We start from the raw sequence: 26381 nt of genomic DNA on the forward strand, positions 1-26381 counted from the left end.
AGGAGAGGAACAAAACAAGCGACTATCATACTAGGCCTGACGACATTTCTGGTAGAACCGGAGGAAAACAAAAAGTGAAGAAGAGGGGTGCAGAAAGGGAGGAGAGGAACAAAACAAGCGACTATCATACTAGGCCTGACGACATTTCTGGTAGAACCGGAGGAAAACAAAAAGTGAAGAAGAGGGGTGCAGAAAGGGAGGGGAGGTACAAAACAAGCGACTATCGTACTAGGCTTGACAACGTTTCAGATAGTGCAGGAGCAACGAGGGAGCTAAGAGAGAACTCCTTGACTATTGTTGCCACCTCTCCTACACAGGGAACGCAACCTATTGATCTCTAATTAAGTCTGGTGGTGAGTGCTTCTGCGGCGTCCGTAGAGAAAGTGCAAGCCACCAATATGTCTGATTGTGTGATAGGGGAGGAGACTGATTCGACCTGTCTGTCTATGGCTAATACACCAGTCATTCCTTAAAAGAGAGCTTAACAGACACAACCGTGTTGAATTATTTAATGAATGTTAGCCGAGGGTGATCAACCAGGGGAGTTAAACCACTCCCAAGTAAGTGGCATGCAGTCTTAATAACAAAAATGGTATGTAGAATGAATATATAACGAAAATTATACAACGAAAAACATAATGAAAATGTATGTGGGGTAAAGGGTTAAATCTTGTGGGGAAACGGTTGGGGTGGGTTTTTAGGGGTGGGAAACAGGTGTTTCGGGGGAAACCTAGTAAAAAAGTAAAAAAAGAAGTAAATGATTTGTTATGTTTTGTCGTTATGTGCATTCGTTATAACATGATTTCTTATAAAGACATGTAACCCAAGTAGGGAATACCAGTAGCTCCTCTGTGGCACTCTTTAACATGTTGGAAACTTTGCTCGAACAATTGAACAGTAAACGTAATGACATCATTGGTCGGCTGAAAAAATGTTGTCGGTATCCTGATCAAATAATGGGACTTTGAAGAGACTGCTTCAAATTACGAATGCTACTGCAAACTCTTTAAACTCTTTAAATATGAACATACAGCCTAGCACAAAAAGAACTGAGGTTCAGTCTCAACCTGAAGGCTTGAAGTCATGTTAAACCCAAGCGAGGCCAGATGTAGGTAGAGTCTGCCGCCTGGTACCAACGGAAGAAGGGGAAGAGGAAGATGGTGAAGCAAGCTATTATGTATTAAGACCATTATAATAAAAAAAAAGAGAGAAAGACGCAGGAGATACCGTCAGGCACTGGGCCTATTGACCCTTCCTCTTCCTCTTGGAGTCGCAACGTAGCTCCAAAGCTACAAGGTTCACAAAAAAAATTGGTTTGGGCGAAAGCCCTGTATTGGCTCTTTCATTGAATAATAAGAATAATTCTTCCAAAAGAACAAGAGTAATTTGTTACTCCGACTTCATGGCAGGATAGTATAACCGTCCCAGCCTTTAGAAAAGGTGATCATGCGAACCCTTATAACTACCATTTATTAGATATGATGGATGCACCGGCAAAAAGGTTTGCTTGTTTGCTTTTGACTGAGCTTGAAGAATGGGTAGCGAAATCTAACATCATCCCACTCAATCAAACTGGGTTCCTTCCGCAAGGGCTCCAACACCACTGTCAACCGGTTGTCACTGGTCACCATTATGCAGCAGGCTTGGTTGACGCGCAAAACTACAGTATTGGCGGTTTTTAATGATTTTGGTGGCGCGTTTGACACCGTTGATAGGAGTATATTATGGAGAAAACTGTGTGACTGGATTAAAAATGCTAATCTATCTATATAAGAACACTAGGATGAAAATCCGCCCCTGGACCGATTGGGTAGGACAACTGGCGGGATTTTGACCAATTTTGTCTACTCTGTATTTAGCAGATCTGGGCACTGCCATTTCTAACCCGCTCTCGATCCCACCAAAGGTAGGCGTCAGTCCTATGCAATGGATGGTATTCGCCGATGCACTTGGCCTGGATTTAACCCTGGGGGTCTTCAATCGTCCTTAAGCCATCTACAAGTGCACACCATTGTAAATTCCTTGGTTTTGAATATTTCTAAAACGAAAATGATGGTCTTTAGTCCTACAGTTGTAAGATGGTCGCTGGATGCAGTGGCAGTCGAGATTGTCCGCGAGTATCAACAATGTCTGACGCTGTGGGCGTATCAGCAGGGTTGTCCGTGATGTGGTCCACCCCACTCAAACCCTGAGAGTCTTTCAATTCCCCTTCCTCCTCACCTGATGAAGACGAGAAGTCCAACTTCCTTCCACGAGGTCGACGAGTAAAAGTCCTCCTCTCCTTGTGTAGATAGGGTCTGCCTCGGGAGGAACCCACCGCAACCCTTTGGGAATGAATTCACGGGGACTCCCCCCCCCCCGCGACAGACAAGTGCGGCAAGGGGAAAAGCCTAACGGCACAAAAACCCCTTTGGAGTGTAGGTATCCGATGGTGCGGAACGAGAGGAAGATCCAAAGCCAGCTGGAATGCGGGAGACCGGCAAAACTGACGGTAGGGTGTGGCAATAAGTGTAGAGCAGGGGGGGGAGGCCAGAGAGAGAAACTACAACAAGTAAGGCAAGAGGAAAGAAGGGAGGAGAGCAACCGTGCCCGAGTACAAGAAGGAGCACCGGTAAGAGAGAGAGAGGACAACAGGAGGAATATAGGATAGGAGCGGAACTCCGCTAAGCGAGAGTACAGTGGAGCGCTCGCAACGAAGAAGAATTCAGAAGTTGCAACGCGCCGAACCGCCAAGCGTGAACAGAGAAGTACACACAGCGGCGGCCATGTTGGAAAGGACTAGAACGTAAACCGCGCTAGTGAGCACAACGTGGCGGCACGGTCTGACGACCGCCATGTTTCCACCTCTTCCATAACCGCCAGAAACCAGCGGTTGTGACAGTATGCCCCCCTCGAAGTCGGGTTCCCCCCGGCTTGCCGGGATGTAATCTGTGAAACTGACGTAACAAGAGGGGAGCATGTACATGGATCCTAGGTTCCCAGGTATCTTCCGAGGAAGGATACCCCTTCCAATGAATAAGATATTCAAGGCGACCTCTGCGATAACGTGAATCCCGGATATGGGAGACCTCGTATTCTTCAGAGATGGGAGCAGACAAAGTAGGGAGACTGGGGGTATTCTGTTTCCTGTTCCCTGATTTGAAAGGACGTAATTGAGAGGCATGAAAGGTCGGATGTATGCGACTAAGATTGTTAGGCAGTTTGAGGCGATAAGCCACCGGATTGATCCTGGATAGAACATCGAAGGGACCAATACATCGGGGGGATAGTTTAGAAGGGCGTACCCAGCGGGGTAAAAACTTAGTGGATAGCATGACCTTAGATCCTCTTTTCCACTCCAGTACAGGTCTCCGGTGTTTATCCGCTTGTAGTTTGTTACGGGTATTGGCCTTTAGAAGACTTTGGTTGGCGGTGTCATGGGCTTCCTTTAATCTAGACAAAGAGTTTTCCAAGGATGGTATGGGAGTCTCAGTCCAGAAGGTAGGTACTATGGATTTAGGATGGTACCCATACGTACAAAAGAAAGGGCTGATTCCCAGTGCGCTGTGTACTGAATTGTTATAAGAAAACTCAGCTGTTGGTAAGAGGGACACCCAGTTGTCCTGTTGTTGGTTGATGAAACACCTCAAATACTGCTCAAGAGTACCGTTTATCCTTTCTGTCTGCCCGTTGGTCTGTGGGTGAAACCCAGAAGATAGAGCCCTTTCGATACCCAGCAGTCTGCACAAGGCTGTCCAGAACTTTGAGGTGTATTGGCTCCCACGGTCAGACACGATCTTTTTGGGGAGACCATGTAATCTGAAGATATCTTTCATGAAGACTTCCGCCATAAGGGAGGCCGAAGGTATTCTGGGTAGGGGGGAAAAATGAGCCAACTTCGAGAAGGAGTCCACAGTTACCATGATACAGGTACAGCCCTGGGAATTTGGTAGGTCTACGATGAAATCTGTAGATATGTGCTTCCAGGGGCCTGGTGGAATCGGGTCTTGTTGAAGCAGGCCAAGGGGACTTTGTGTGGAATGCTTATTTTGCATACAGATAAGACAGTTCTGGATGTATGCCTGAGTATCGGCTCGCATACCGGGCCAGTAAAAAGATCTCTGCAGTAATTCCAGGGTCCCTCGTAATCCATGCCCGGCTACCCTTGAGTCGTGGCACCACTGGAGAGCTTGTATTCTGAGGTCCTGTGAAGGAAGGATAAGCCTTCCTCGAAAGAAGTACAGACCGTCCCTCAGATCCACCGGAGTCCTCCCCACTTGCATGAGTGTTTCTTCAGGGGAAAGAGATCTTTCTCTCACTTTTTCCAGGAAAGACGATACGGCGGAAATGATCTTGATATGGGGAAACATGAGTTCTTTCTCGTATCCCAGAGAGGTCTCATCTCTGCGGGATAATGCGTCCGCAACCTGGTTTTGGGTTCCGGGTATGTATGTTATGAGAAAATGGAACTGTGCAAAGAAATGTGCCCATCGGGCTTGTCTGGTGTTATAGCACTCTTGTTGACGTAGGATCTGTAGGTTCTTGTGATCAGTCCGTATCAGGAACGGGTGTAAGCTTCCTTGGAGAAGATGTCTCCATTCAAGACAAGCCAGTTTCATGGCTAAAAGTTCTTTTTCTATAACGGAGTAGTTCTGTTGGCTAGGGTTGAGGGTCTTAGAGAAATAGGCGATGGGATGTTCTCGACCCTGATTTGTTTGTAGGAGAACGGCGCCAACCGCACCCGCAGAGGCGTCAGTCTCAAGAATAAAGGGGAGCAGTTGGTCTGGCTGTCTCAGTATAGGGGCTGAACAGAACCTTCTTTTCAGGCAGATGAAACTCTCTTCGGCTTCCCTGGACCATTGAAATGGCCTGGAGGCTTTCTTCAGTAAGGAGGTGATGGGCAGGGTGAGTCGGGAGAATTCGGAAATAAACTTCCGGTAAAAGTTGGCCAGACCCAAAAATCTTTGGATCTCTTTAACCGATGAAGGGGAGGGCCAGCCTAGTATAGCTTCGACCTTCTTAGGATCCATGGCGATTCCCTCGCTGGACAAGATGAAGCCCAAATAGGAGACAGAGGACTTAGCGAAAGCACACTTTTCCGGCTTGACTAGTAAATGATGATGCCGCAGCCTGCGTAATACTTCCTTCACATGACGGGTATGTTCTTCGGGTTGACGGGAGTAAACCAGAATATCGTCTAAATAGACAACGGTATTTTGACCCAAGAGATCTGAAAATATACGGTCCATAAACCTTTGAAAGATTGAGGGAGCGTTGACCAATCCGAACGGCATTACTTGATATTCGAACAATCCATAGGGAGTGCGGAAAGCCGTCTTCCATTCGTCACCAGTTCTGATGCGGAGCAAATGATAGGCATTCCATAGGTCGAGTTTGGAAAACACTACCGAACCTTGGACGGCCTCCAGGATCTCAGCGATGATGGGCATAGGGTACCGGTCCTTGATGGTAAGTTGGTTGAGCCCTCGGTAATCGATACAAGGTCTTAGGTCTTTGGAGTCCCTCTTTGGAATGAAGAATAAAGATGCTCCTGCTGGTGATCTGGACGGTCGGATAAGCCCATTGGCTAAGTTGTCATCTAAGTAACGTCTAAGGACTTCTTTTTCCGACAATGAAAGGGGATACATCCTACAAAACGGAACCAGAGCCTGAGGGACTAAGTCTATCCTACAGTCCTCCGGTCTGTGAGGAGGAAGTTCCATAGGTTGTTGGTCTTGGAACACTGTGGCGTACTCCTGGAAACTGTTTGGGATACAGTGGATCGTGCTCCTCTCTGGGGCACACCCCATCTTGACACTTTCGAACAAGGGTCCTGGAAGACACTTCTCCTGGCAGAAGGCCGAATGAAAACTTAGGAGATTTGCCGACCAATCGATGGTAGGGTTGTGTCGTCGGAGCCATCCAATCCCCAAAATGACTGGGAAATGAGCTGCTCGGATTATGTCGAAGTTCAGTACTTCAGTGTGTTGTTGAATGGATACTCGTACTTCCTCTGTGGTATGGGTAATGAGGCCGGAGCACAGAGGGGTACCATCTACACCCTCTACCTTCTGGTCTTCCTTCTTGGCTATCCTACGAAGGCCTATCTTGTCGGCCCATAGGGTGTCCAGGAAGTTTCCGGCTGCTCCACAATCCAGCAGGGCCAGAGTCTCTATTTCCTTTCCTCTGAACTGAAGCTGGACGGATATCACCATAAGACGTTGGTCCTCCGAGGGTTGAGCAGAAGTAACGGAAAGTGTTACATAGGAACTGAGAAAAGCCCCTCGGTAGTCCGTCCTACCAACTACTGAGGGCGTTCGTTTCCCGAACGTCTGGGAGGTACATCTGGGCAGTCTCTCAAGAGGTGAGTGGAGGAGCCACAGTATAGACACAGGCTGCCTTCTCTTCTCCTCTTCTTTTCTTCAGCAGTCAAGGGCGATCTGGTTGTTCCTATCTGCATAGGTTCTTCCCGGGTGGATGGACGAGCGGCAGGTGAGGAGGTCGATGGGTGAGTCTCGGGGTAGGAACTGACGTTACGGGTCTTTCTCTTTTCATTTCTCCTTTCAGACAAGCGAAAATCTATTCGTACCACTGCTTTTATGAGATCGGAGAAAGAATCAGGGCGAGGGATTCTAGCGAGCTCGTCCTTTAGCTCTTTGCGCAAACCTCTCCTGAAGATGGTATATTGAGCCTCTTCTTGCCAGCCGGCTTCAGCAGCTAGTCTTTTGAAGGAGGATATGTAAGTGAGTAGGTCAGAACCACCCTGACGTACATCCAGCAGGTCTTCACTAGCCTGGTGAGCGCTTTCAGTACGAAGAAATGCCTGCTTGAGAAGATCTTTGAATGCTACATAGTCCTGTAATACTGGGTCGGACCGGGACACCAGAGGGGTAGCCCAAGCTAGGGCATTTCCAGTCATGTGAGTGATCATAAACCCCACTTTGGCATGATCAGAGGAAAAGGTGTTCTGTCTGAATGTAAAATGGATATTACAAGCCTCCAAGAATTCTTTGACTTTTTTCTCAGATCCGTCAAATTTACCCGACACCAGAGGCAAAGGCGGTAAATCTGTGACTTGCTGTTCTCTGGCGGTGACTATCTGTTGGAGAGCTGTATTTGTAGTTTGAAGTGCTTGAACTTCCAGGTTTAAGTTTTGTACCGCCGCGACCAATTCTTGAAGTTGCTGGGGAGTTGCCATGTCTGTATCTTGGCGTTGCAAGCTATCAACAATGTCTGACGCTGTGGGCGTATCAGCAGGGTTGTCCGTGATGTGGTCCACCCCACTCAAACCCTGAGAGTCTTTCAATTCCCCTTCCTCCTCACCTGATGAAGACGAGAAGTCCAACTTCCTTCCACGAGGTCGACGAGTAAAAGTCCTCCTCTCCTTGTGTAGATAGGGTCTGCCTCGGGAGGAAGCCACCGCAACCCTTTGGGAATGAATTCGCGGGGACTCCCCCCCCGCGACAGACAAGTGCGGCAAGGGGAAAAGCCTAACGGCACAAAAACCCCTTTGGAGTGTAGGTATCCGATGGTGCGGAACGAGAGGAAGATCCAAAGCCAGCTGGAATGCGGGAGACCGGCAAAACTGACGGTAGGGTGTGGCAATAAGTGTAGAGCAGGGGGGGAGGCCTGAGAGAGAAACTACAACAAGTAAGGCAAGAGGAAAGAAGGGAGGAGAGCAACCGTGCCCGAGTACAAGAAGGAGCACCGGTAAGAGAGAGAGAGGACAACAGGAGGAATATAGGATAGGAGCGGAACTCCGCTAAGCGAGAGTACAGTGGAGCGCTCGCAACGAAGAAGAATTCAGAAGTTGCAACGCGCCGAACCGCCGAGCGTGAACAGAGAAGTAAACACAGCGGCGGCCATGTTGGAAAGGACTAGAACGTAAACCGCGCTAGTGAGCACAACGTGGCGGCACGGTCTGACGACCGCCATGTTTCCACCTCTTCCATAACCGCCAGAAACCAGCGGTTGTGACAGCGAGTATAAATATGTAGGTACTAACCTGGATAACAGGCTGCGTGGAGCGGCACAGTTGGAACGAATGAAATTAAAAATGGCCACTCTGGCTTAGGGGTGTCACGGTATTCGTTTTATGACGGTACGATAACCTTCTTTCGAAATGACAGTATATCATGGTTATCGCGGTATAGCAGGTGGAGTTAACTGATCTTAACAAATATTTTCTAAAAGGTCATAAATTGACAGATTTATCATCACAAACAAAACCAGGCACCCAGGGCCAGAATTGGGCTTTTCAACATACTTTCCACTGAAATGCCTTGCTTCCACCAAACACAAACACACGTGTGGAGAAGAGGGGGTGGGGTGGAGGCCTGCTGCAACTGGCAAAGCAAACTGAAAAGCTTTTCTTAAGTGGTCATTTAGGCCTTTCTGCTCCCCCACTGGCTACTGGTGAAAATGAACATGTTGCCATCTTGATAACCTTCATGCCACAGATCAGTGGAGGCTGATGGTAGTATACGCTTGTGCACATACACATACACACACACACACACACACACACGCACTTTCTTTTTACGTTACAGCCTTTAGTTTACTTGCGGGCCAAAAGGTGTTCAGTAATCACTGACATGTTACCCTTTGATATGGCAGCAGGGAATACCCACAGAGATGAGTGAATTTTGCAGTGTGACTTATTATATGTAAATTCAATGGTAGAACCAGCGAAATCCCCCATTGCCATATGTTTAGAGAACATTATCCATTATAAATATATAAACCCCAAAGCCGCCACCCCAAAGTAAACCCTTTTCCTTCTTGGCACTGTATCTATTCTTCCTATTGCTAACATATTAATTTTGTGTCGGGCACGTGTGGTTTATGGAATGGCATTAAAAACTGCTCCAACTGAAACTACTTGGCAGACGGCACATCCAACAGTGCAAGACCAAGACTGTGCAGCACTTGCTTACTGCAGCCTTTCCAAATCAGACTGAAAAGCACACCTAACGGTATACCGGTATAACGGTATAAACAATGTGACGGTTATTATTGTTCAATTAAGTGGTTCACGGTATCTTTAACGGTATACCGTTATACCGTTACATCCCTACTCTGGCTGGCTCCATTGGTTCGTTTGCAGGTCACTGCGGCGGCTATTCTCATGGGGAAATAATCCAGCCTTACAATGCTAAAATCTTACCGATTATTATGTATTGGACTGAAAAATTGGTACTTGTTAATACTCCTAAAATGCTCAAATTGGAGCGTACTTTGCTTAAGCGCCTTTTTAAGATTGCCTCCCTATACCAGCGTTCAGATTGGCTTAGGATTGTGCCAGTTTGGTAAAAGTGAATTTGGGTTGTTGAACGTTGATGTGGAAGATGGCCGTTGGGCCTATTGTATCAAGTTCCTCAAGCAAGATTGCAGGTTATGCCATCTTGTAATCTCGCGGGAATCCGGTCAATTGCAGACCAATGGCTTTCCTCTGCTCCTGAGAGTGTGTTGGGTTGGTTGTGTGACTTGATCTGGCTTCTAGGTGCTAGGAAGGGCAGAGGAGGTACTTGGGAAACAATACCTTATAATAAATATGACTTTGCACTGTCAGTGCTGGTGGACTTCCCGCCTGAGTCCATAGTCTGGTATGGTACAGCACTTGTTCACCTCCACAGAGGCATCAAGGCGCTGGACCCAGTGGGCACACAGTGACCCAATAGTGGCCGGTGCTCTTCCTCAAACCATGGGGGCTGCAGTGGGTCACACCGCACACCGGTCCACAGGACTGTCCGGCCACATTCAATACCCCTCTGCGTTAGGCAGTACTGCACGTGGAACTGTGAGGTTGGCACGCACACTAACGAGTCCAACAGCATCAGGTGGGGGACACTTGCAGTCACGTGGCACCCTGGCACTGGGGTCAGAGTACAGCTCTGCTCTTTCATTGCAGGAGCCCGTGTCGTCTTTAGCTAAACCTGCAGCATCACACAGACACATAGTGCCTAGAAGCGGTTTCAGCGGTGAGATGACTACCTCTCAAAGGAGAAAGCCTAGGTCCTTCCATCCTGAAATACCCTAACATTTCTGGCAGTGCAGTCCAGGTCCAAAAGCAGAACGGCCGCTGGCGGACGCCTTAGGGGCAGAGTGTAGCAACAGGGGACCATCTCAACTGTTACTTGACTATGGGGGGCGAGGAGGGCACTCACGTGGCACAGGGGAGAGCCTGCCCGCTCTGAACATTCGTTCCATCCACATCCTCCACATAAGGCCTCCACAGGCTCTCCTCCTAGAGGCAGCCCCGCACATGTTCCCAAGGGCAAATGTTGCTGTTAGTGTCTGCGGACCTGCAACCTCTGCCCTCGGGCCCTAAGCCATTCTCAAGCCCTTCTCTCTTATTCTAAGGCGCCGAAGACGTACCTGCTTGGGTAAAACTGTGGCATGAGACTGCAGGCTGCTGAGAAGCAGCTCCACACACAGCCATCATTGAGTGCAGGGTTATTATGCAAGTTCTCTTCATCATCAAATAAGCATATGTGTTATAAACTCTTAGATGAGTCCGCGGACCAAACTAAACATCCTAATATCACCTGGTCCCTAGTAAATGCTGCCACAGTTCCCATGGCCTGAAATTGATATTGATAGGATATTTTATTTCTATCGCGCTCCTACACAAGTGTTTCAGAGCGCGACAAGGCAAGGGCGGGGAACAGGGGAGAACAAAACAGCGATCTTACTAGGCCCAGTGACATTGAGAACGCGCAAGTGCAGGGAGAGGTGGGAGGGGAACAGTGCATGGAAGGGGGGGAAAGTGGAAAGTGCGAAGCAGAGGAGAAACAGATACATAATTATAAATAAAGGCAACAAACAGTGCCTCATCGCAAAACATCACACAATTTGTTTCTCTCCATATTCATTTCACAAAGCCTGTGGTCCATTGGCCTGGATTGAATGGGTTATTAAACACAAATCACAAACTAGACCCCGCTCAGTCTCCTGGTTACTGAACAGGGCGTGGGCGTGTGTAACCCACAGCCATGAGCCTCGGAGGTGAAGTAGCCTTTTAATAGCTGTAGGGGGGGAGGGTAGAGCGTGCAGGTAGGAAACCTTCTGAAGACGTCACTAGGTTAAGACACAAGGGGGTGGGCGTGCCAACTTAGCGTGTAAAGCTCACAGAACACCAAACAGATGCGTGTATCCGTGCAGGGCGTGAACTTATATTGGGTGGGGGGAGGAGGGGTTAGTCATACAAGTGACCTATATAAGGGGTGAAAAGGGGAAGCATTTCAAAAGTGCACAAGCAGTCAGAGGCCTTTCTGATCCCAAGTCTGCACTGCCTCACACACACGCGCATGTTAACTGTGGTAACATGTTACGGCGCATGTCCACCCTAAGGTCTCTCCTTTCTCTAGTACAAGTACCACTTTTAGTGTGGGTATCTACCTGGACACTCTACCCCTCATCATCACACTTTGCTGCACTCAGCTCCATGCAAAATACATCCATGGCCCCTACCTACAGACCTGCTCATTCCTTCCCAAGTACTGGACTTCAAAAGCACAACATCTACCTTAATGCTCCAGCATTATGGCTTGACCACTTTGCCAAAAAACCCACACCTAACCAACCCTGCCCCACCGCCCTAAGAAACATAAGACTAGGCTCTAGACTCTTGGGCAAGGAGGGTCACCCCATGCACCCGAGCTCACATCTGAAAACCCAGACGCCTAGCCTGCTTCCACTAACACCCCCCAACCTACGCCCCATTCCCCTCAGTCCAACCCACCTCCAACTAGCAACGTCGGCCTGATCAAGGCTGCACTGATCAACGCATGATCCTTAGCTGCCCACGCTCTGGACATTGCGGATCTTATCAAGACCCAGGAACTTGACCTCATTGCCATCTCCGAGACCTGCAACACGCCGCATCCGGACCTGCACTCTCCCTGGCCATCCCCCCTGATTACTCCATCATTAGATGCGACCGCACCTCGAGAGGTGGCGGAACTGCATTTATCTACAGAAATTCACTAGGACTCAGATCCATCCCTAGTATTAAGGTGGAATCCGCAGAGCTACTCTCTGTCAAACTCCAACTCTGAGCCAAACAGTCGCCATCTATCTAATATACAGACCCCCTGGGCCTCCCACTACCTTCGTAGATGACATTTCCACCGTAGTACTCGATAAAGCGAAAGCTAACTCCCAAACCGTCATTCTGGGTGACTTTAATCTAGGCTTCCAAGACCCCAACGACTACGCGGCCCTCGACCTCGCCAATACCCTTACAGACCTAGGATTCTCACACCACATACAGGGACCCACTCACTCCAAAGGGCGGTCCCTTGACTGGCTTTGTGACACCAACTGCAATATCTGCGTACTATCCAACACCCCTTGCATTTGGTCAGATCACCACGTTATCACCTTCAGTATTGAATCTGCCTCCTCACCCTCACCTCCTGTTGCCCCAGCTACCCTCACCAGAAACAAAAAGGACATAACCACAGAAAAACTACTCTCCCTTATTCTTCCCATCCTCAATAATGCTCCTGACTCGTGCTCGGACCCCACCATCTTAGCCGACATGTACAACCAGTCAATGCTAGCAGCTATTGACTCCATTGCCCCACTCAAACTTAGGAAACCCAAACAGCGCGCTCACCTTAACTCATGGTTCACCCCCCAGCTCAGAGTGTTACGCAAAGAGAAACGTTCTGCTGAGTCACGTTGGAAAAGCCACCCTTCTGACACCCATAAGGACAGTCTTCTGCTAGCCACTCTTAACTATAAAGAAGCCTTACTCCAGGCAAAAAAAGACTCCTACAACATCCGTATTGTGTCAGCCAAGTCTAACACCAAGGAACTATTTAAAATACTTAAGGAACCTGAGACATCTGCAGCCTCCCCTGACTCGTGTACTAAATATAGTACTTGGTGCACGAATATTCAGACAGCTCTCCTGGGTAAAATTACCACCCTTCAAACAAAAAATAGAGAAAATCAAAACTCTCTACAGTCTGACCAACCTCTGACCACACATATACTTAATACCTACCGAGCCAACCCCGCTCTTATACCCTTCTCCTTCTCCCCGCTCACCACCCTCGAAGTAGAAGGTATCATAAACAACCTCAAACCGTCCAACTGCCAAGGCGACCCATGCCCGGCACCCATCATCAAGGAAGCATCTCATGACTTAGCCCCTTTCATCGCAGCATTCATAAATGCCTCCTTCAAAACTGGTATAGTCCCAGATAAGCTAAAGGATTGAGAACCCACTTCTCAAAAAACCATCCCTTGACCCCAACATCCCAACCAATTTTAGACCAATCACTACGATCCCATTCCTGCTTAAGATCTTGGATCAGGCAGCTTACCTGCAGATTCAAGAATACCTTGAATCCAACAATCTTTTAGGGCTGAAACAATCAGGATTCCGCCCTAAACATGGCACGGAATCAGCCCTGATTTATCTGAAAACTCAGATGGAAACACTAAAAGACAATGGGAAGTTAGCCCTACTCCTTCTCCTTGACGTCTCCGCGGCCTTCGATTTGGTCAACCACAAAATACTTTGCCAACACCTTAAATCTGCGGCCCACTTCTCTGATTCTGCCAATGCTTGGACCCACTCATTCCTGAGTAATAGATCTATGAGGGTCTTCTCCCCCACAGCATCAACAGACCCTTCACCCATCCATTGTGGCGTTCCTCAAGGCTCTTGTGTGTCCCCTACGTTGTATAACGTATTCACAAAGCCCCTCTTCGATGTGCTTGACTATCTGGGTGTCTCCTACACAAACTACGCGGACGATACCCATTCCCATCACTGGTAACTACACAGCCGACACCAAAGCCTTGAATGAGGTCTACCTGGTCATTCAAGCCTGGATGGCACAGCACGAACTTTGTCTTAACGATGATAAGACCGAGCTCTTATTACTAGGATCAAGCCACCGTCTAAACAAATTAGATCAAACCTACAAGTCCTTCACCATTGAGGGCAACAATATCATGGTTTCCAAAGACACTAAAACATTAGGTGTCTATCTTGACTCCACTCTCTCCTTGAATAGACAAACGAATGCAGTAAGGGCTGCTTCAGCTTACACCTGTAAGCTCATCACCGCCTGTAGACCATTTCTAAATTCCATCAATTGCATCACCCTCGAAGAACACTTATTATGGCCAAGATCGACTACTGTTGTGCTCTCTACTTAGGGACTAGTCAATCCAACCTCAATAAATTACAAACTGTACAAAACAATGCCATAAGGTCAGCCTTAAATATCCCAAGACGCTCCCATATATCCACCGTCAGATCCGACTTATGTTGGCTCCCGGTAAAACAAAGAATTGCCCTGAAAACGCTAGCCTTGACCCACAAATGCCTGAATAACAACACACCACCTTACTTATCCACTCGCCTTACACTTCACACCTCCTCGAGACCCACTAGATCTGCCCAAACCCACAGCCTTATCGTTCCCAGATTCAAACTCCAAAAAGCGGGGGGCGTGAGTTTCCCTGTCCTAGCTTCCAAACTCTGGAACACTCTGCCTACCCCTTTGAGAACTGAGCCGTCGTTCCTAACATTCAAGAACAACACTAAAACCTGGCTGTTCTCACAGGATGTATGAGGCCCTCACTCTGTCCTGTCTCCTTGTGTCACTTAGGCTTTGTGTATATACACCTCTTATTGCACTTGTATCTTTCATTTTCCAATGTCATCTTTCTGCTGTATATTTGTGTAAAGTCATTGCGTATGTATTGATTTCTGCAATTAGTGTAAAGTTATTGTATATGTACTGTTTCTGTAACCTGTTGCCAAGAGTATGCGCCCGGTTGCCCCTGGGCCTGTTTTGCGCTTTATAAATAAACTAAACTTCAAACACGCACTCACACGCTCCCTGCCTCTTTTAGCCACAGACTACTTATAAAGATGACCTGTGAGGAAGATCACCCGTGTCTTCATTAGTGTAGAGCTTGCCACACACACAAAACACCCCCCCCCCCCACAGACTACACAAGCCGCTGAATCTTTCTGTCTCTAGTAGACACAGCCACAGAAGAGAGCCAAGGGGACCCGTCCTCTGGCCCAATGTCCTGATGAGCAACACCAAGGTCCAAGGGAGCACTACCAGCAGTCAATGCACAATCGGTAACACATATTCCAGTCTCAGGGTGATCACGGAAATGCATGGCAATGGGGTAAAAAGATAAAACAACAAAAAACTAAAACCAGGCTCACAGAGAAAAAGCCCAGCATTCTCACATTTTCCAAACGCTTGAGATGTGAATGGTTGCCGTCACATTGTTTTGCAGTCAAAGTCCAACCTATGTGTCAGAAATGCAACACAAAGACTGTTTTGAGCCCTTCTGATAACTACAGGCTCTACTTGACAGTGCTTTAAGTGGGGTAAGAAATTGAGGGGGGGGCTTATTTAGAGGGGTGTCTTCCATTGTCGGCGTGGCCTAAAAAGTGCACAAATCATTGTAAGGTGTGCAAAGAAATATATAAATGTATGTGAGCATGTATATGTTTGTTTGCATACTACTATGGTTTGTGTACTTTTCAAGCCTTCTTTTATATACATAGCAATCTACAAATTTCTATGTTTATAAAAGGTGGCTTGAAAAGTGCACACACCACAGTAAATTACGCACACTGTGTGCTTACCTTACTATGGTTTGTGTACTTTTCAAGCCACCTTTTATAAACGTAGAAATATGTAATATTTCTACGTTTATAAAAGACGGCTTGAAACGTACACAATTCAAGGCATCTTTTATAAATCTTTGCCGATGAAGAAAGGCGCCTCGGGCTCCATGATCTCTGCTCAGAGCACATAGAACACAGAACCCGAGGCGCCTTTCACCCTCTGAGAACCCGAGGGCTCCGTGATGTAATCTGCATATTAGATCATGGAGCCCGCAAGGGTCAGTGACCTGGGGAGGGCAAACAAAGGGACAGTAACTTCCTCTGATGACCCCTCACATGGGGTCATCAGAGGAAGTTACAGTGACTGACGGAAGAGCCAGCCAGTCACAACAACGCTGTGCCTGGCTGGCGCTTCTGTCAGCTCGCCTTATGTTAAACTGGCGGGCGCATCTCACATCACGGCTTCGGCCGTGGCGGGATAATGCGTCCCGCCAATGTTGTGTGGGACCGGGGGGCCCCGGCAGGGCCCCGGCTCAACCCAACTTTTTGGAGACTGCCGGCCCCGGCTGGCTCCGGCTGGCCCTGGCCCACTTAAAGCACTGACAGCTGCAATGCACTTGGACGACTTGGTTAGTTATTTTTCCAAGTGCAGCGCCATTGACTAGGCTGAAGAACCATTGACTAGGCCGGTGGTCTTCAAACTTTTTTTGCCTGGGCCACCATGAGCATAATGTGGTCAGGCCGAGCCCCCCGCCCCCAACAATGCCAAATAGACAGTAAGTCCAAATGGCTATGAACTATCGCGTACCAGCGCCGGACCCTATTATAGTTCCTGAGCTCCCCCACCGGGTTGCCCGCCTGTCCATCTCCCATCATGCATTGTGTTGAACAGGGAGTCCTTCTGAATCCCGGGTTTACCCAAAAAGACCGAATTTAAATTACTGAATGGGAGACTTGGTCGAATTTTGGCTATACAAAAATTTTAACCTGCCGGAAATGTTGACCAAATCCCCCATTTGGTGGCATTATAGTGAACAAGGACAGGAGAGGCTGCAGGGGTACCCCCCACACCCATGTTCACTAGAATGTCAGCGTGGGTTGCGGGGGGGGTGTCCTGCACCCATTCACATAAAGTTCTCCAAAATAAAAGAAAAAGGACCCTGCAGCACCAGTTCCCGATCACGGAAGTGAATGGGAACAGGCGTCGCGGTGGTCGGTCAAAAAACCGAAAACAAAATATCGAATCACAAAAATATCGAAACCAAAATCTCGAAAAAAAAAATCTCGAATTATTTATTTATTTATTTATATGTATTTGTGGGTTCAGGTAAGTATAAAAAAAGGGTAAAAAAGAAAAAAAAAGAAAAAAGGGGGGCTGGGGGGGAACCCCCCCATTTCGAAATAAAAACGTATTAAAAAAAAAATTCGAGATTTTTGTTTTCGAGATTTTGGACTGGAGATTTTTTTTTCGAGATTTTATAATTCAGTTTTTTCACTATAAACCAGGCGTCGCAGGGACACAGCGAGTCAGCGGCACACAGTGGAGTGTGCCGCCGCCGCAAGGTAAGTAAGGCGGGGCTGTGAGCGGGTAATGTATTTGTTTTGGGTTGTTTTGCCATAGCGACTAACCTGTATTTTCGGCCAAACCCGCTATGGTTTTTCCGACCGGGTTTTTTTCCGTTACGGTAAAACAATCCAAATCCCAGAATCCCCACCTTCCGCATCATCCTGACCCTCATTCCATAAGAAATATTGCCGGTCCTTAATGGCCACTGCGCCGAGGCTACAGCTCTGCCAATTCCTAAGTTTTGACAACATATGGTATTCACTGTTAGTACCCTTGGTTTGGCATTTACGTCCAGAGATTATTACGGCTGTAGGTAAATGATATGATGTATGACATTTATAACGCACCTGTACACAAGTGTTTCAAGGTGCGACGAGGCAAGGGAGGGGGAACAGAGGGATGACGGAGACAACGATATTACTACCAGGTGACATTGAGATTGCGCAAGTGCAGGGGAAGGGGAAAAAGTGTGGTGGGCAAGGGGAGAGGGCAGTGCAGTACATGGGATCGACAGTAAAAAATAAATAGAATAAACAAAGCAATAGGTAAAGTGCGGCACGCTGGTGGCATGTGCAAGGGTAAGTGCAGACATCAGGTGTCGAGTGCTGGTAGAGGGCTGCTGGGATACAGAAAACAGTCCCCAAGTGCGGGGGATGCCAGGGAGGCAGTGCAGGGGTGCAACTGGAGGGCGAGGGGACCAGGGCCCGAGATCAGAGGGTAGCCAGGTGACCAGTGCAGATTCCGCTAGGAGTTCAGAGGAGGAGAGAAAGCAGAAGCAAAGCAGAAGCTTTTGAGGTGCTTCTGGAACCAGAGATGGTCCTCCTCAAGATTCAGGGAGGTAGGGAGGCTGTTCCAGAGGGAGGCCGCATCCAAAGAAAGAGATCTACCACCTCTGGTGGTATGCAATGGAGCTGCATACCACCAGAGGTAATTAGCAGTGGAGGTAGAAATACCTCCAGTTAAACTCCTATTTTTCATCATGTTGTGTGTGCCAGGACTGCCCCTGGGGGTGGAAATCTCACTGCAGTGGTAGAAGATGGTGTTGGCCATAAAATAGGCGCATTTCTGAGGCAGTGTTTGTATTTCTATTTATTAGGATAAGCTGAAGAGCCTGAACAGGAAACTGTACATAAGTACCTATGGCTGAATGGATGCTCTCAGGGTCAGGCGCCTTACTCTGGCACCTGAGATGCCTTGCTGTACGCGTCAACCTGGTAATAGGGAGGCGTCGACACAACAAGAGGGGGCGGCACGACAGACAATAATTACAAGCGAACAAATGACACAATGAACATTTGGCATGTTTACCTATGTTACAGGAATCGCATTTTGCCAAATGTACATCTATGTGCAGGTGTTAGGCAGGGTGGGTGATTAGGGGAAGATGCTTCATCAGGGCAGTCTAGACGGCTAATATAGTACTGATGGACTTACTTCTGGGGGTAAGTGGAGGAGAACCCCACAAGCCTTCTTCTCTCACCCTACTGCCTGATCCCATCCTCCATACACTTTCCTGCTCATTGCCCGGGGAACCCCCACAACTCGACCCTTGCTCACACAGAATATTGTTCCATGGCCAGCTCGTCATCTTAAATGGTCTGTCTTTTGTCGCTTCCTCCGTCTCCTCTGTCCGCACACAATGACGAGAGTTCAAGTGGCTGGGGCCTCCCTCTGGAACAGCCTCCCTGCCTCTCTGAAACTTGATGAGAACCATCTCCAGTCCTGGAAGCACCTCAAGGTCTTCCTCTTTGCTTCTGCCTTTGTTCTTCCTCTCCCCTGCTGATCTGTTCTCTCTTGGCACTGTGCACCTGGTCACCCTCTGACTTTCAGGCCCAGGTACCAGCTCACCCTGCCACCCTCCTGCACTGCCTCTGGCAATCCCTTGCACAGCGGTGTGTCTCTGTAACCCTACATTCCCCCCTCCTTTTCTTCTGCACTTATCTGACACTACCTGTCTGTTGAATCAAACCTAGCACTTGCCACTTGATGGCTGCATTACCACTGTTTCTTCTGCTTTATTATTTATTTGTATTTATTATTTATATATTTTGTATTCTTTTTTGCTTAGCACTTTCCACCTTCTCCCCACCCCCATGCACTTTCACCCCATCCCTCTCCCATACACTTGCACGTTCTCAATATCACTGGGCCTAGTAAGACTATTGTTTTTGTTCTCCCTTGTTCCCCTCCCTTGCCTTGTCGCGCTCTGACACACTTGTGTACGAGCGCGATAGAAATCAAATATCAATCAATCAAGCAGTGGTAAGAATGATTGATAGAATGATTGGATGAAGATGAATGTTGGCCCATGAATGTAGGCTGGAGCTGCTGGCGTGGTGAGGATAGAGTCTGAGCGCTGTCTCAAGCTGATGGGCACCATCTCATGGCAACAGGCGATGCCCTTTCCTAGACGCCCATCACTAGGCAGCCCGGCAAGGCCTCCTTGATGCAAGGACAATTGTTTATAGTGTGGCACGCTCTGATGGGATGCGATCAGCCAGAGATTGACAGGAGTGTGGGATGTTGGTGGGAGTACCTTAAGGTCCCTCATGAAACAAACATGTTTTGCCTGATCTCTTGGGTGGTATGTGATGGCCACCCTCACACTGGGCAGGAGATAGTCACAGGCAGGATCACAATGACAGCAAAACGGAGACACCGAGGAGACATCAGGAGGTGGTAGGTAGGAGTCACCAAGAGGCGACAGGAGTGTAACATCATAAGGTGGTAGGAGGAAGACATAAGGAGAAGGCATGATGAAGACACCTGGAGGCAGCAGGAGAGAAACATCACATGGTGGAAGGAAGGAGACATCGGGAGGTGGAAGGAAGGAGACATCAGAAGGTGGTAGGAAGGAGACATCAGAAGGTGGTAGGAAGGAGACAGGAGGTGGTAGGAAGGAGACACAACGAGGCGGCAGGAGAGTAGCATCTCCAGTTGGTTGGAGGGAAACATTAGGAGGTGGTAGGAAGATGATATCATTAATTCAACCGTATCACTGCACAGCAGCACAAGGTCCCAAGCTTGAAAGAGGTCCTTAACTGTTACGCATAACACACCTCACCCACACAGATCATATCACTCCATGAGAAATGCAAGCAACACGCTGAGTAGGTACAAATGCATACGAGTCAGGCCAATGAACCACAACAGTCTTCCTCTTCCAGGCCTTGTCAACACCCACTCCACAAACCTGCTCGTACCATTAATCCACAACACCAACTAGAAATCTCCACTCACAGCTGCCGGCAGCTAATCTGTCCTGCTACTCCCACCTTATTCTAGAAAACCTCACAACATCCGAGGAACCACTTAAAGGATTCTCCCAACCACAGACCATGGTCTACTAAGTTAATCAACCCTACTCGCGCACACCCCTACCTCTAACCTACACACTGTTGTAACTATGAGTAAGACACACTGCACCCGCACATAGCGGGGTTCATCGCACTCAAGAGCGTGCAGACTCCTTGTCTGCAGTCAGTCAAGTAAAGGTCAGCCTGTGGGCTTTCAGCGCTTCATAAGCATGTAAAATAAATAAATAAGTCCACGCATGGAGACGGGGTGGGGGGGCATGGACAGCCCCCAGGGGATTGTTTCAGCTGCCGGACGGGGCCACACTAAAGAAGAGTACTCTTAGGGTAATGAGGGCCATGTTAGTGGATCAGGGGTACCCTGCGGCTACATTTAAGTGTCTCTATTAAGAATCTCCAGATTTGCACACCCAGGGTCACCTAGCAGTGCATATCAAGTTATAAGCGTATAGGGATATAATACTGCAAGTCATCTCACGCCGCGGAAGGGCGTCCGCCGTAGACATGCAAACGCGAGCATCCCAGCGGATGCAGGCCACTTTACACTCCGCGTCAGCAAAATCAGCCATTTCAGAAAAGATAGGGTTGATCTTGCGAAAGGCTATATCTGGACATTGCATTTGCGAGGAAATGGACGCAACATCCTGAAAACATGGGGTCAGAGGTCATGTGATGGGACGAGGGGTAAGAGACTGCTTTTGCATGTCCTTTGAAGAGATATTAAAAATAGATTTTAGGAGTACACTCTGCCTGGGTACAGCCATTGGTGGTGCCCCCTTCCTGTATTCCGCTGCCCGTGTTCTCACTCAGGCCCATTGACCACTGGTATTAGACCAGATTTCTACCACCTTTTGGCTCTCCAGATGTTGTGGTCTACAACTACTATCCACCCAAACCAGTGTAATTAATGGCCATGGATTGTGGGAGTCCTGGTCCAAAATCTCCGGAGTGCCACTGGTCACAGAACCCAGTTCTAGACAGAGGTAAATCTCCCAAGCGTCCCTCAGGCAATGACTGCACGTGTTGGAAACGCGGGAGACTCTTGCGCTATGCTGAGTCTATGCAATTCTACCTGCACGGCATACAGATATGCTCCTGACACGGGACACCACCGCTATGTGACCACCCTTCTTTGTGCTATTGCAGCTTCTGGCCTTGTAGAGTTGTTGTGGTGTATCCAGCACACATGCAGAGTCTCAGGCATGGGGGTCTGGTCAGTCGGGACCCCCACTGAGGAGTCTTAGCCCTCAGGTGGTGGCTGGAGCCAGCGTTGGGGTTAAATGAGTATGCCATGAATTCAGTCAGGTCATGGACCAGGTGGGCACATCTTAGATGGACTCCTGCAGCTCACTGCTGGATCCTCCACCCCTTTTAGAACTCAGTCCCTACTGACCCCTCCCCACCCGTTTAGGACTCAGACCCTACCGACCCCTCCACATCCTGGTGGAGACTCCTGGACCAGTGGCCCCAGTCCACTTGCTCCTGCCCTGTTGAAAGAGACCTAAAGGAGCTGTTGTCATTACATTACTTGTTGGTGAAGAAGTCTCTAAAGAGTGAAAACAGGCTGGGGGGTGATCTAAAGGGGAGCGCACGTGAGATCAAGGAGAACTGAAAGGGGGCAGAGGTTTCCCTAATCTATCATAATGTATTGATGCTCTGTTGTTTATTGATATCTATGTAATGTCGATATGATCAAGTAAGCAACGGATGGACAACCTCCCTCATGATGCCATCCTGCTCTTGTCTTTGCAGGGTGAGGCTGGTGCTGAGGAACCTTCTCCGGAGGACAGGGATGAAGGGGACCTGGAGAAGACCCTGTCCATCAGCACATTTGGGGAGCTGATGAGCCAGCCGTCCCCCCAAGATTTGGAGAAGCAGAGGCGCAGCTACAGTGAGAAGGACTTTGAATGTAAGTTTCAGAATTGTGTGGAGTGGTGCCACAATCCTGGTGTGCATGCCACATGAACGCAAAACATATCCACAGGCCACAGGTGTATCCTCCCATACTATGTAAGAAGCTACAGCATGCCACAACTCCTGCAACCAACAAAACACCATGCTTTCCACACTACTCCTCCATAATGACTTGCAAGGCCAAAAGCAGCCAATCAATAACTCATCACACCAACTGCAGACAACCAATGACCTATCACACCAACCACACCAATCTCTGGCTCATCACACTTATTGCAAAGCGGTAGTGGCTTATCACTTCAATCACACCCAAACAATGACTTATCACAAAATCACCAAACAAAATGATGTGTCCCCCCCAGCCGTGATCAATCCATGACTCATCACACCAAATATAGAAATAGATGACAGGTCGCACCAGTCATGACCGATCAATGACTCATCACAATGGCACGACTCCTAGAAGACTGCGTCCCATCTGAACCCGCGGGTTTTGCGGCGCGGTAAACTGGTGTTGCCTTATATGTGATAGACATTTTTGAAGAGACGTTATCAACTAGTCGTGACATTGTTCTGTAGAGCCAGCCCACCGGGGCACACACATAACATGTGATACAGTATATATTTCAATCAGTTCTAAAAATGGCTATAATAATTGTATAATTGGTTATTTATAACGCGATTAATACCCAGAGGTGGACCCAGGAATCGAACCTGTGTTGCTCCGCGTTGTCTTGCTTCCAAGACGAGCGCGTTGCCCCTGAGCTATCCTCCTGAGACAAGGCGCAGGATCTTGGCTGTAGGAGCCGTCAGGACATCATGAGGGTGGATGTTTGGACTCAGGTGGGGTCCCGGGTTGCATCGTATCCTTAGACCGAGTCTTACCTACACCAAGAGGACTGGCTTCTGTAGAGCCAGAGTCTCACCTCTATCACCAGCCAATGGGGTGGGTGGGTGTTGGTGGAGATTTGTGCACATGGCAATGGTGGATATTGTAGCCTCAAATGGAGTGTTATCCCATCATGAGGGCAAGTGTTGTCTCCTTAGTTGGAATTTGCATCTACATCACAAGGGTTGGCTGTTGCAGCCTCCGATATAGTGTCATGTACAGCGTGGTGGGGAGTTGTAGGTTTGGGGGGAGTCTTGTGTGCACTTTAAAGGAGGGCGATGTAGACTCGGGTCAAGTTTCATGTACATCACAAAGCGTTGGCTTGTTTAGTCTCTGCCACAAACCCTTGGAACCAAAAAGTGTGCCAAGATCAAAGATGATGTTCCTAAAGTTGTATTTATGTTGCTATTATGTACATAGTGGGTCAATATGAACCAAACTGCATCAAAGTAAAGTGTCAGGATGGTTCTACACTCCTCCAAAATAAAGCAAAGTGGCCCAGAGTCCAATCCAAACAAAGTTCGTTGCCAAGCCCTCAAAATATCAGAGGGTGTGCTCCACCCTCTTGGGCAAGTCTCTTTTTACTGCCGGGTTCCAGTGCCCCTGCCACCTGCTTCCATGACCGAGTAGGTGGAGGCTAACCAGGGACCCTTGCCCTGGTGTATCCAGTGCAATGTCCTGTCAACATTGGGGTGAGGAGCCTCTGTGGAGATCACCAGGGTGAGGTAATCCTTCAGGCCTGATCCTTTCCGTGCCCCCCCCCGTTCCCTGTTTACCACTCCGAGCATGAGGGGCTCTCCCGGGCCCTCTTTTGGACCACGTCCCATCATCTGGTTCTGCCTAAGGGCAACCTGGCCCACTGTACCATTCTCATGCTGGCAGACCGGCGAGGTGCCAGAATGCGGCACACAGGGTTTTATTATTCCTGGATGCCTGGCACTTCCCTTTCTTTCTGAGTAGCTTCCCCTCACTCTAATCTGGCGCACGTTCCTGCCCCCACCCATGGCCACCCAGCCACCTCTTCCCCTCTGCCACTCTCTGCTTCTGATGTTAGCCATCCTCCTCAGTCTCCTTCTCATCCATCCTTTCACTGTCCCCTAATCTTGCCTCTTCCTCCTCAGTCATCTCCTCGTCCGCCCTCTCACTGCCCCCTTATATTAATGGTCTGTCTCACTCTCCTCCTCATGCACCTTGTCACTGTCCACTGGTGTTGCCTCTTCCTCCTCTGTCATCTCCTCGCCCACCCTGTCACTGCCCCCTTATATTAATCGTCCTCCTCAGTCTCCTCCTCATCATCCTTTCCCTGTCCCCTAATGTTGCCTCTTCCTCCTCAGTCACCTCCTCGTCCGCCCTCTCACTGCCTCCTTATATTAATGGTCTGTCTCACTCTCCTCCTCATGCACCCTGTCACTGTCCCCTGGTGTTGCCTCTTCCTCCTCTGTCATGCAGATACTGGGGTTTGTATCCATCCCTTCCTCTGTACATCTTTGAAATGTTATTATTTCTTCTGCTCTAACATGTTGGGTTGTCATCACCTCCTTCGCACTTCCACCCTGGCCAGAAGTTGCTACCTCTTCTGTTGTATCACCTTGGGACAGTGTCACCACCCTCTCCCCCACTACCACCCTGGCCAGATGTTGCTACCTCTTCTGTTGTATCACCTTGGGACAGTGTCACCACCCTCTCCCCAACTACCACCCTGGCCAGATGTTGCTACCTCTTCTGTTGTATCACCTTGGGACGGTGTCACCACCTCCTTCACACTGCCCCTATTACCGCCTCCTTACCCTTAGCTATCATGTCCTCCTTCACCTCTTCCCTATTCACACTTCTCTGATCTGTCTCCTCTGCAGCCATCACCTTTTCCAATGTACTTCACCTCTTCCCTACTGACACTTCTCTGATCTCTGTCTTCTCTGCAGCCATCACCTTTTCCAAAGTACTTCAGTCGCCAGCCACCTCCACGTTTAAATATTCTGCAGCCCCTGCTGACCAATTGGCCCTGTGAGCTTTTATATTGGGGACACTCCTCCCTCTGGGTGGGACTAATAGTGGGGACTGCACCTGTGTGCTGTAAAAAGGAAAGCGATGTGATTGGTTGCAGGCTCAGAGTGTTCCTGTGCGCGATTGGTTCTCGGGGGCAGAATTAAGCCTATCGCTGGCCTGTTCTCCATTTTGGAATACCGTCTTCTATTTCTGAGGCACCCTGGAGTTGCTTCTGCTGAGCTGTGGTCTTCTGCATTGCCAGTGTGTGCAGTGAAGGCTGGAGACATACAGAGTAACGTAGCTAATCACTTAGTGCAATGGAAACATTGTATCTCTGGCGCGAGAATCTCTTGGCGGGAACAATGCTTCTTTCACTTTGCATTCTGAGTTGTTTTCTCAACATTTGGGAAGCTGTGGAGCTGAAACATTGTTGCAGCGAAACTACAGAGTTTTGTGTAGGTCCATCGAACTTATTTGATGTAACGTGTAAACTTGAAAGTGAATCTTAATACGCACGGCTATTGATATGATATGATATGGCATTTATAACGGATCTGATGTAACTAGGCCTTGTGTCCTTCAAATCATGCCAGTGCGCAGAGGCGTTGCTGGGGGGGGGGCTAAGGGGGCTATAGCCCCGGGTCTTTTGATTGTCGCCCCAGACATATTCCAGACCTAGCAAAACCCCTGCAAGTGCGACACACAAAGAGCAGGGGGAAGGGAGAGGCGAAAGTGCCAGGGAGAGGGAAAGGAGAAGTGCAGCCAGGGCAGCGCAGCTCTGGGTAAGTGCAAGGAGGCAGGGGACTGTAGAGGTTACAGTTACATCCCTTAAGTGCGTGGTAGGCCCGGACGCAGTGCTGGGGAGACTGATCATGGAGGAGCCTGATACCTAGTGAGACTCTGACGGTAGCCAAGCAGCCAGTAGGCCCAGCAAACAGGTAGGTCAGCAGGGGAGGAAGAGAGAGAAAGCAGAGGAGAAACGGAAGGTCTTGAGCTGCTTCCCGAACTTCTGGTGGGCCAGCTCAAGTTTGAGAGGGCAGGGAGGCCATTCCAGAGAGAGGCACCTGCAGAGGAGAGAGAGCCTATTCCCACTCTCTGCCTGGTGAAGTG

General features: G+C 48.8%; 1 protein-coding gene across 1 annotated transcript in view; it reads left to right on the plus strand.

Annotated features, from left to right (window-relative positions):
* The window catches only part of SLC4A3 (solute carrier family 4 member 3), a 660038-nt gene that overhangs the window by 160462 nt on the left and 473195 nt on the right, over positions 1–26381 (plus strand). Inside the window, exon 3 of the mRNA XM_069616955.1 lies at positions 22235–22391. Within this exon, the coding sequence (XP_069473056.1) occupies positions 22235–22391 (157 nt within the window). The remainder of the gene's footprint in view (positions 1–22234; positions 22392–26381) is intronic.

This window comes from Ambystoma mexicanum, chromosome 9 (assembly GCF_040938575.1).
Source record: "Ambystoma mexicanum isolate Mex_15411 chromosome 9, UKY_AmexF1_1, whole genome shotgun sequence".
NCBI classification, from domain to species: domain Eukaryota; kingdom Metazoa; phylum Chordata; class Amphibia; order Caudata; family Ambystomatidae; genus Ambystoma; species Ambystoma mexicanum.